At 50.0% G+C, this 11082-nt stretch overlaps 1 protein-coding gene across 2 annotated transcripts; it reads left to right on the top strand.

Moving 5' to 3' along the window:
* The first annotated feature begins 1817 nt into the window (after positions 1-1817).
* On the top strand, positions 1818-10860 carry ARHGDIB (Rho GDP dissociation inhibitor beta). Of its 2 annotated transcripts, none has more exons than XM_048939465.1 (7): positions 1818-1961; positions 2648-2707; positions 5911-6099; positions 6662-6745; positions 7701-7777; positions 9075-9138; positions 10034-10860. In XM_048939465.1, exons 3-7 carry the CDS (start codon positions 5922-5924, stop codon positions 10231-10233), a joined length of 603 nt encoding a protein of 200 aa, XP_048795422.1. In that variant the 5' UTR covers positions 1818-1961; positions 2648-2707; positions 5911-5921; the 3' UTR covers positions 10234-10860. The 2 variants fall into 2 exon arrangements, with proteins under 2 accessions (XP_048795422.1, XP_048795412.1); XM_048939455.1 differs by lacking the exon at positions 1818-1961 and adding an exon at positions 2211-2324.
* The last annotated feature ends 222 nt before the right edge of the window (positions 10861-11082 follow it).

Consider the following 11082-nt stretch of genomic DNA (forward strand, 5'->3'; position numbering starts at 1 on the left):
TTAATGTGGTCAACCAATTCTATGACTGACTGTGGTCAGAGATCAAATGAATAAGAACTAGTAATAACATTTTATTTAATAACTTCAGATATTATTTTTCAACTAAAGTCACGTTTGAAATATTGCCATTCTTTTGCAATCAAGCAAGGCACTATCAAGACATTGTCCTTGCTTCCTTCTGTCACAGGCTAAGAAGCGGCTGCAGTTTGACAAAGTCTGCCAAGAGATGGTCTTCATTGCATGGCATCAGATTGTCACAGATCAAATACTTGGTGTTAGAGATTTGCTTTCAGTGATATTCTGCTGCAACATAGTTCAAAACCTGCCTTTTTTTTCCAGCAGATCAGTGACGTGGTTCCCCAGCGGGATGCCGGATATGCCAACCTGAAGGATGCTGCCTGGTTTCTAAGCTCCCATCTGCTCACCATGGTGCGTATCCAATGTCTGCAGTTCCTTCTCACCCCACTTACTAACAGGAAGATGAAGCAAAGAGCAATGACATTTATCCATGATTACATGCTGGCTAATTTCTAATCTAGGGATAAAACCTGTTTCTCTTGTGTTCTGGGCATTTGTGGCAACATAAGTTGAGTGCACATATTCAAGTGTACGTCCCTTGTACCTCTCTGCACATTTGTGGGTGTACTGGTCTCGATGCACGCTCACATACATTTAGAAATAATGCATATACAGCACTGGTCTCTGCACATGGCCACTAAAGCCAAGGAAACCACAAATCAGGGTGTAACCAAATGGTAACCACAACCCTTGCACCTTCGCAGCAAAGGTGTTCTTGTCTCCAATGTAAACTGGTGATTCAACTGAAATTGGAGAGTGAGTCTAGACACCACAGGAGGTGAGGCTAAAGGCTGATTTACAAGAGGCATGGGCTGCAAAAGAAGACCATAGTTAGCACTTCCAGCTGTCTAAATGTTGCCCAGGCCAACACTGTTCATGCCAGGCAGTTTGAGCTGCCATAACTTGGCATGGTCAAGGAGGGCACTTGTTTTATGCTTTCCCAATCTGCACTCCCACGCAGCCCCTTCCCTTTGCTAGCACAGGTGGACAAGGCTGGGAAACTGATCTGGGTTTAAAGCTCACTGACAGATACTTATGTGTCTGCTTATCAGGTCTTGGCAGGCATGTCTTAAACTGAGCACAGCGCTGTATGCACAGAATCATAGAATGGTTTGGGTTAGAAGGGTCCTCGAAGCCCACCCAGCTCCACCAACTGCTGTGGGCAGGGCTGCCACCCATCACCTCAGGTTGCCCAGGGCCCCATCCAAGCTGGCTTTCAATGCCTCCAGTGATGGGGCACCCACAGCTTCTCTGAGCAGCCTGTGACAGTGTTCTGTTCAGTTCTGCTGTATTGTCCCATGAGGAGGATGAGATAGGAGTGAGAAAGAACAGCAAAGCATTAAGCAGTTTCTCTTGGTCGGGAACAAATTAATGGAGGCTTAAAATGACTCTGAGGCTACAACCCTGACTCAGTGAGAATCCACTGTCAGCAGATATGTGCCCTGTTTGTCCCCTGAAAAGCATGAGGTCAGAATCAAAGTGCCACCCACAGCTTGAGTTAAAGATAAGATAGGTTTGGAAAATCAGTCCCTCTCTTCTGAGATCTGCTTGTCCCTGGTAGATATTTCTCTGATTCAGTTGTCTGCAGCCTCTAAAAATTTGTATGTGATAAATATTTTCTATCAGACATGAATCTGGGGCAGAGAATGTAAGCCCCTCAACAATAGATTTGCTTAGCTCGGTTTGCTTCTGCAAACACATTAAAAGAAGTGCATCAGTCATTTCAGATCCAGATTTGCTGGTTGCAGACCAATGATCTAATTTGTCCTTAAATTCCGCTCTGAGGATGATGTGCACGGAAGAGTGATGTGAGTGAAGAAGCAGGTGGGCAATCTGCAAGTGGAAGAAGAGAAAACCTGCCTGTATTTCGGAGTGGAAGTGGGGTAAAATCCTTCTTGTATTTAAGCATGCCTAGGAAACGGGAGCTTATTGTTCCAGAGGCTGCTGATCTTTGGGACTGCTTGAAAATGGCTGGGAGGGGGGCACACGCGGCCGGATGGGAACGATGTGCCAATCAGGTGTAGCAGGTAGCGTGCGTTACTTGGGAAAAATGAGGCTCACCTGTAACGACCCCCTCTTGTATCCCCGCCTATGCGTGAAAACGCTCGACCCGATTTTCCACACATCACCAGTATAAATCAGTACAATATACAGCAGCACCGGCTTTTCAGACCGATCTTAATTACAAGCAGGAAAAGAAACACAATTAAAACCGGGGATCGAACAACAAAGAGCCGAGCGCCCAGGTGCAGTAGCAGCAGCCCTCACAAAGAGCCGGGAGCCTCTCGGAGCCCCCTCCCGCACCCCGCCCGGGGGCTCTGCGCTCACACAAAGCCGCGCAAGAAGAGCGCAGCGCCCGGAGGGTCGGGCAGAGAGATGCGCGGAGGAGCGCTGCAGCATGCGGTCTCGGGGCTTCCTCTTCGAGTGGGCTGGTGGAGGGAGGCTTTTTTTTTCTTTTTCTTTTTTTTTTTTTTTTTTTTTTTTGGTAGTGTGAGTGATATTTATTTATTTAATTTTTTTTTTTTTTTTTTTCCCACCACCAACTTCCTTCCTGCTCCAACTGCCAAAGCGCAAAGCTGAGAGCTGAGAGCAGAGGAGGACCCCGCAAGCAGGCAGGCACCGCGCAGCAGTGAGTGCGAACCCGGGCGGAGGGGGGAGGTCGAGGGGGGTGAACCTGGGGAGGGGGCAACTTTTTTGTTCCGGTATTTGGTTCCATCGCCCAGCCTGGCCGGCATACGGGCAGGGCCCTGTCCGCATCCGATGGGGAAGTTGGGTTCGGCGGTTGGGATGCGGACAGAGGGAGGGTCCCTCCGGTGCCCGAAGGATTTTCGATAGCCGGACGCTGGGCTGTCCTTCTGCCCCCGCACCTCTGGGGTGGGACGTGGGGCACCGGTGGGGCCGTGTTTCAGTGCCCCGGGGTGGGAAATTGCTTCCTCACCTCCCACAAACCCTCTTCCTGGAGATAAGCCCTAGGATGAGGGAGGGGGGCATTTGAGGGAGTGAATTGGATGTGCTGAGGGAACGTGAATAAAACGCTGACACCGTGACTGCCCTCTTTGTGCCTTGTGGTGGCATGGGGGGATGAGGAGGTGCATCCCCCTGTGTGCATCTCCCTGCCTCAAAATGCTGCAGATGCAGCCCCAGCCCAGGCAGCGATGTGTAGGAGAGCACAGTCCCTCCGTGTCTTCCCACAGCTGGCTTTATGGTGGGAAGTTCCCGATATGGCTCCAGTCCTCTCTCTGCTGCTGCATGAAAGCTCCCAGACCTCAAAGGTGCAGGCGATGCGCAACTGAGGGTCAGGGCTGCAGGAAAGTGAGAAAAATACAGCAGAGCAGGGCATAAATAAGTCACGTCTCCTTGTGTAAAGCAGCTACAGGGTTAATGCTTTTCATTTTTAATGCAGCTGGTGGCCTGAGGCCCTGGGGGGTTCTGTGGAGCTGTGTGCTTGGCACAGGAAGCCAAGCACCCCAACAGGTGGGCGCTAACATGCTCACCCTGGGGATGCTGCAGTGCCTCAGCCCTGCAGCATCTCTCTGCAGGTGGAGGGCACCGGTCCCACAGGTGGAGCGAGCAGATTCAGTGCCCAGAGCTGTACCCATCCCCAGCTTTCCCCACACCCTCAGGGTTCTTCCTCAGCCCTGAGGAACTGCTGCCTGTGAGGTAAAGGCAGGGGTGGGGAACAGGTGAGATGTGATCACCTCCCTGCCTTGGGAACATGGCAGGATAGTCAGGTCTACAAATAGAAGATAAATGCTGGAGTGGGGTCTGATCACTGCCATCTTGCAAAGATGTACTTGAGCTGGCAGATGTTCAGCCCCAGCCAGGCTGTCCTCCATGGGCTCCTGCCACTGGCACAGCAGGCTATCTGTGTAACTCTTTGCAGGCTTTCAGAGCCTAAATGCATCTGCACCTCAGGTGAGCTCCCCCAAGGGCTGGCAGGGGAAATCTGCAACATGAATGATGCAAGGAGGAGGTCTGAGGAGCAACCAGATGTCTCAGTTCTGGCTCTGCCTCTTCTGGGGCTGGTAATATCTTGCTCTCCTCCTGTGATAAATCACAACCCCTGTGTAGAATGGGAACAGGTGGGCAGTTGCTTTATAGTTCTAGTGGGGGCAGACAGCCTGGTATCATGAGAAAGCTCTGGCAGGTGGAAGTGACTCAGATCTGCAGCTGGAGCCCAATGGATGGCAAGACCTGGTGCTGGGTGCTGCAGCTCATCACATCCTCTTCCTGTGGCTGCTGTGCGATAGCACTGCAGGGTCATGAGGTGCCATCATTAGATGGCTGTGCTGGGGCTGCACAGCGGTGGGACACAAGCTACAGTGCTCTTTTTGGGAAGCTCCTGGTTTCCTTCCTCATGAGGACAAGCTTGCGTGCCTTTCCTATAGTACACAGGTCCTTCATGCTCCCAGAGCCAGGAAGGGGCCTTTGGCTTCTGGGACATGCTTTCCTTCGAGGCCATTAGAACTGGGATTTCCTTTTACTTCCCAGCTGCTCCCCCCTGCAATAGTTCCTGACTCACCATAGCATGTTGTAGCAAAGCAGCCTTGTATCAGAGCTGTAACACAACTGAGTGCACTCACCCTTGTGCTGCTCAGTCCTTCCCTGTCTCTGTAATGTGCCTTTGCCAATATGCCCCTCCTTGAATGTTTTCCACTGGTCTCATCCATGCTGGGATAGCACTGGGAGGTCTGTGAATTACTCATTGCTGCCTGATTCCACTTGCTGATTCATTGTGGACTGTTGCATAAATATATATATATTTATTTGCATTCTCTTTCAGTGAAACTGAAAACAATCCTGGGAGCTTCCTACTGGGAACTTCAAGGCCACAGCTGTAGAGAGGAACAAAATGCTTAGTGGGGGAAATGCAAGTAACCAGGGAAAAAGTGAATTTTTAGCCTCTGAGGAACAGCCTCAGAGGATGAGTTAATATAAGGATAAGCTAAAGTGCACTGAGTGATCTGTGTAGCAGTGCAGCTCACCTCTCCTTCCTCTTGCTTGTCTTTGTCTCCTCTTTCCCTATCATGTCCCTCTGCCTCCCTGCTCTGCCTCCCATTTGGGATGCTGGCCAAGCTGCCTCACCACCTGCCTGGCACTCAGTGTTGTGTATCCTGGCTGAGCTGGGCTCCAGTCCTCCTGTCTCTCCTTTCTGAGAGATGAAGTACAGGTATGCAGGGCTGGATGCAGCCACCATCACGCTTCCTTCCTCAGCAGGAGGGAGACCTGATGAGTCTGGGGTGAGCAAACATTGAGAATACAAAGAGACAGATCAAAGTGAGTGCATCTCCTTGGGTGCTTTAGACAACATGCTGATGTAAGGGAGCTGCTGCTAGGTATATGGTCTTTTTATGATCTCTGACTGTTGGCTTGTAAGAAGAGAGTGAGTGGAACATCTGTCCTCAGCTACATTCCCGTCTCTGTGCCCTGCTGTGTGGCTGTGGCTCTTTGTATGAGCTCTCTGGCAAGCACAGAAGCTGTGCACAGTGGCTTCTAATTGCAGGGTTGTCAGCCAGCGATCGCACTGCAGAGCGACTGTAAATCATTCTGGTATCAGCCTCCGCTCCTGCACCTCCTCCCTGCAAGGGAAGGCTGGTGGAAATCTGTGTGTGTGTGGTGTCTGTGGGTGAGCAGCAAGGGCAGAGGGGGCTGAGCTCAAGCCCAAATTTCAGCACAGCAGTGTCAGGATTGCTGATTGCTGCTGCCATTTGCCTTTGACAATCCCACTGTGTTGTGCCTGCCCGGCTGCCTGGGGAATTGACACGCAGTGTGCCCTCAAGGGTGCTACTTCCCACAGAGCAATCCCATTGACTGCCCCTTTCTTATACCCAGACCAAGCGACCATGACTGAGAAGACCCAGGAACCTCATGTGGAGGAGGATGATGATGAGCTGGATGGGAAACTGAACTACAAACCTCCTCCTCAGAAAACACTGCAGGAACTGCAAGAGTTGGACAAAGATGATGAGAGCCTCACTAAGTACAAGAAGTCTCTGCTGGGAGATGGACCTGTGGTGGCAGGTAGGCAGGAGCATCGTGGTAGGAAGGGAATGGGGAGATTCATTGCAAGAGTGTGTCTGAACACAGAGATGGGGCAAGGTGGCCTCAAAGAAAAAGTAACTTGGCTGACTAGACTTCTGCTGGCAGACTGGGGATGGACAGGTGGAGAGATGCAGGGAATCTGGCAAGTAGGATGCCCTGAATATTAGATGTAAAGTATCAGAGAGTGTTAGTGTTTGAAAGGGGCTTGTGGTATGGGGTGTGTGGGCCTTGGAGGGCTGCAGGGGGGTTAGGAATATGAGGGAACCAGCTTGTGCTGAAATGGGACCTGAAGAGAGATGTCTCCTGTGGTGGAAAGACCTTGTCTAGGAATTGAGGTAGTGGCTGGAGGGATCCATGTTGAGTGTCTGGCGTAGATACACGGTCCTGTTGTGCTACAAGAAGTTTGGTCTTACTGGGTGCTTTGTGAAGTGCATCCTCTGTGTGGGAAGTTCAGAAGCATTTCTTCGGTTTCTGTCCCCCTTCCCCCTCAAACATTTAATTTCACAAGCTGACAGCTTCTCCCTTACTTTCCTACCTGCAGACCCAACAGCTCCCAATGTGGTGGTCACCCGACTCACCCTGGTGTGTGACTCTGCTCCAGGACCAATCACTATGGACCTTACAGGTGGGTACAGACTCACTGGGCACACAGAGGAACACACAAAGGCTCTGGGATGTTTCAAACTGAAAGGGAGTTTGTCCTCAAAATATCAGTGGGCTTTAGAGGAGTCGTGAGGATATCATAGCCTTGCTTTTGATTTTAAGGTGCACTTGTATGAAAAAGAAGATGCAACAGAGGGAAGTGTGGAGGATCTTTCTCTCATCTAGACTGCTCTGGTAGCTTCTGGTAGAAGGGTTCCTTCTGCTTTCTCTTCTTCCTTTCATTTAGAGCACAGGGGACGTGCATGCATTTGGGTAACAGGCTGTTTTGAAACTTCAGAATCAAGCAATACTGCAGTTCCGGCTCCAGAGGACATGGGGAGAGGAACAGGCTTCACCTTATATGGGCTTTTCTATATAGAGAGGAAGCCAGGCTCAGAGGGGCAGAGCAGCTTCCTGTTCAACTGCAACCACACAGTGCCTGGGAGGCCTCACTAGCTGGGCAGGGGCTGTGATACACAGCTCAGTTCACCCGGTCTGGGACTGGGCATGGCTGAAGCAGGGTATTAACAATGTGTAGTGCCTAACGATGAGCCTGCACATAAATATCTCTGTGTACCAAGACCTGTGTGTATTAAGCATTGTTGACACAGAAGCATGTGGATGTGGCACTGAGGAACGTGGTTAGTGGGCATGGTGATTGATGATGGGTTGTTGGTTGGACTAGATGATCTCAGTGGCCTTTTCTAACCTTAATGCTTCTATGATGCTTTGGTGTGAAGACTGATGCATACGCACTGCTCAGGTGTTGGCATTTCTGCCAATGTTTGCTCACTGGGCAATTGCATTGTACTCACATTGCAGGTATGCAGTCTTTTGAAGGGATGCTCACCGTGACACCAGTCCCAGCCCTGGCCCTCTGCAGGTGTTCTCTCCTTGCTGTGACACCCCTAGTTAATGGCTTGATCCTCTTCTCACAGGTGACCTTGAAGCACTCAAGAAAGAGACCTTTGTATTAAAGGAAGGAGTTGAATACAGAGTTAAGATCCATTTCAAAGTGAGTTGCTTTATGTATTGTTCTACCCATCAAGGGACTTGGTCTTTTCAGAGAATTACTTCTGCCTGTTCATCCCTTGGAAGAAGTTGCCTTCTGTCCATCAAGGATGGTGAACAACAGGTTATTTGGAAATTTTGGCTGAATTTGGCTGGACTTTACAGCCAAGAGAAAGTCTTTAATTCACACAGAGTGGGAATGGAAAAGAAGGAAAAGAGATGATGGCTCTTCTGCTTGCATTGCTGGGCTTGATGAATGCATAGCAAAGATTTAATACTGTAGCATTTGGCAGAAGATACCTGAATTCTCTTGAGTCATGACATATCCAAATGGGCTAGTTTCAACCCCTACTCTTCTGTTAAGCAGTGTGTCAGCCATTTCTGCTGTTTCCAGCTGAGAACAAAACTCAGTCACACTGCAGTGTGGCAACCAGCACTGAAATGATCGTCTCTGCAAATGTTTGCTGCAGACAAAGCTGGGTTTGGCAGAGAAGGTAAAGAGAAGGAAGATAGTGTTCCTGAAACAGGAGGGAAAATGTAAATGTGTAGGCTCAGCAGGAAAGATTTCCCTCTGTCTCTGAGGTTTACCTGCTGTCTCAGATGGCTTTGTCCTTAGACACACTTCCAGCTCTCTTTTATGCAATGAAATATTTCCAGTTGTATTTGAGCCCTGCTGACAGGAGATGCCTGGAGTTACTTAACTCCCTCCCTTAGTCCCAAAGCTGGTAGGAGCTGACACTATGTGAATTCTCCTCAAGATGTAAAAGGATCTTCCCATCTTGTTTCACCATGGAACTGTTTTGTAGAGGGGCAGTGTGTGTGGGATAGGGGCAGCAAGAGATATCCATGGGAGATTCGAAGAAAGATTACAAACAAAACTGTGCCCTCCATCTCCTGAGGAGCTCCTCTCATGAGGAGCTTTGCCAGCTCCTCACTGAGTTTAGAGGGCATCTGGGACAGTTCAGTGAATCTTGCTCACGTATTTGTACTGAAAGCGTGACTCCAGTCACCCATCTCTGGTTTCCCTTGCTTCACTTTGTCATTATTAGTCTGTTCTGGGAATCTGCCTCAGACACCTTCAAAGTCAACAAGGAGATGCCCTCAGACACACAGAGAATACTGCAGGTCTCTGGCTGCCTGTTGGGAAGTGACATTAGGACTCCCCACAGCGTGTCTTTTCTCAAACCCTTGAGAGCAGTTGTGTGAGGAGCCAAGGTGGACATCTCTCTAAGGAGAGAAAAAACATCAGATACAGGATCAAGATTCTCCCAGTGACTCTTATTTCTGGTCACTTTGTGCAGGTAAACAGGGACATTGTGTCAGGACTAAAATACGTGCAGCACACCTACCGAACAGGAGTGAAGGGTGAGTAAGAGACCTGCATGCCCTTCACACCCATGCTCTTTCTCTTGCAACCCTCTCTGCTCAAGTAAGTGTTCCTGCAGATCTGGACTAGGACAGGGCCTCCCTGTGCTGCTACACAGGAGATGTGGCTTCTCAGCAGAGTGCATTTGCCTGCACTTTGTGTCACCCAGACCAACTGTTTCCTGTGCCTGTGTGAACTCATTACAAGCCAGCTCTGCTGTCTGTATGCTACACCACCAGCTGCAGCAGAAATGTCCCCAGAGATGCTGTTCAGACGGAGTTTGCCACAGGCTTCCTCTTCACCTCCCCCACCAGCCCTTGAAGTGTGGCTCAGTCCTTGTGGAGATTCTCACCCATCAAAGTTTCTTCTAGATGCACTTGGTAAAATTCACAGCTGCTCTGCAGAGCTTCCCACTGTCTGTGGAGGATTGTGCTTGCCTGTAGCCTCATGTGTTTTTACAGTGCTGCCCTGCCTGGGCTTGGCAGAGGAAAGCCCCATTTTGCACACGCATCCCACATGTGTATTTTTGCATACAACCACCACTAAGGCTCCATTGTCTCATTAAGCATGCAGGCAATGTCCTCTGACCAGAAGAGAGAAATAACAGAGGATAAAGAGAGATCTCTATCTGTGTGTTGAGGCTGCATACTTCCCACAGCTGTTTGTTGTGAGAGCAGCATAGAGATGTGAGAGGGTACAGACTTAACTCCCTGCCCATCTTAGCTCACCTTCTCACTTCCTTCACTGACGGTACCCCTTGCTGGCCACGTCCCTTTCTCTCACCACTCCGCTATTTCCTTTCTGTCAGTGATCTGTACTTGTGTTCATAGCTTTTTCTCTCCTTTATTATTCCTCTCCTGAGTGTTTCATTGCATGTGGATTGTTTTCTCCTAGTGGACAAAGCCACATTTATGGTTGGCAGCTATGGGCCACGGCCAGAGGAGTATGAATTCCTGACGCCTATTGAAGAAGCTCCTAAGGGGATGCTGGCTCGAGGCACCTACCACAACAAGTCCTTCTTCACGGATGATGACAAGCACGACCATCTCACCTGGGAGTGGAACCTGTCCATCAAGAAGGAATGGACAGAATGAGCTCACCCCATTTGCCTTCCCCCTTCCCTTCCCTTTGCCTCCTGCACCAGTCTCCAGGTGGGCCATGCCCACCACGCTGCTCCATCCTGCCACCATGGCCGGCCACAGCCCTTGCAGCTCTCCTCATGGGTGCTGGGGCTCTGTGCCAGCCTTGGTTGATGCACAGGCCTGCAGGTGGCCTTTGCTGCTTCTTCTGATACACTGAAAATAACCCACCCATTCTCACCACCATCCCATCATGACATGCAATGGATTAAATTGGGAAGCATATCCCACCCTTTCCCCCAGTACTTCCTCTTGTTGCCTCCATCTCTCCTCCTGTATCAACTCTGGTCCCGGGAAGTGCCTTTTCTAGGAAACAAGATCACCTCGCCAGCTCCTTGAGTCTCCTGGCAGGGCAGACTGGCCCCTGGAAAATCCCTCTCTGAGTTACACTTGCCATGTGCCCTGACTCATTGTAAATGGCTACTTATATCTCCCATGATGGTCTCCTGGTTTGTATCTGGTGCCCCACCCCATTGAAATCCATTATTGTGCAGGCAAAACCAGTCAGGGGGATGCAGCTAGATGCTGTAACAAGACATCAGTGTCTCAAGAATAAAAACGATTTCTTTCTTCTTCTCTGCATGAGCGTCTCTTTCTTTTCTGGAGTATGGCTCCTGATACTTCAGAGTTTGGCAGTGAGGTGCATGTGGCATTCGCTTCTCATGTTTAATATTTCCCACGGCAACTGTTCTCATCCACCAGAGGAGATACAGGAGCTGCATGTCCCACTGGCTGAGCAAGTACATGGGAGCATCTGTGAGACCCAGCACCTAGGGAAGTGCAGGGGAACCCTCTACACAGTGG

The sequence above is a fragment of the Lagopus muta genome, chromosome 1, assembly GCF_023343835.1.
Source record: "Lagopus muta isolate bLagMut1 chromosome 1, bLagMut1 primary, whole genome shotgun sequence".
Classification (NCBI taxonomy): Eukaryota; Metazoa; Chordata; class Aves; order Galliformes; family Phasianidae; genus Lagopus; species Lagopus muta.

Excerpts from the sequence above, each read along its gene's own strand:
- ARHGDIB (XM_048939465.1), top strand. The coding sequence starts at position 5,922 with ATGACTGAGAAGACCCAGGAACCTCATGTGGAGGAGGATGATGATGAG. Across the intron at positions 6,746-7,700 it reads AATCACTATGGACCTTACAG|GTGACCTTGAAGCACTCAAG; the intron begins GTGGGTACAGAC and ends CTCTTCTCACAG. Across the intron at positions 9,139-10,033 it reads CTACCGAACAGGAGTGAAGG|TGGACAAAGCCACATTTATG; the intron begins GTGAGTAAGAGA and ends GTTTTCTCCTAG.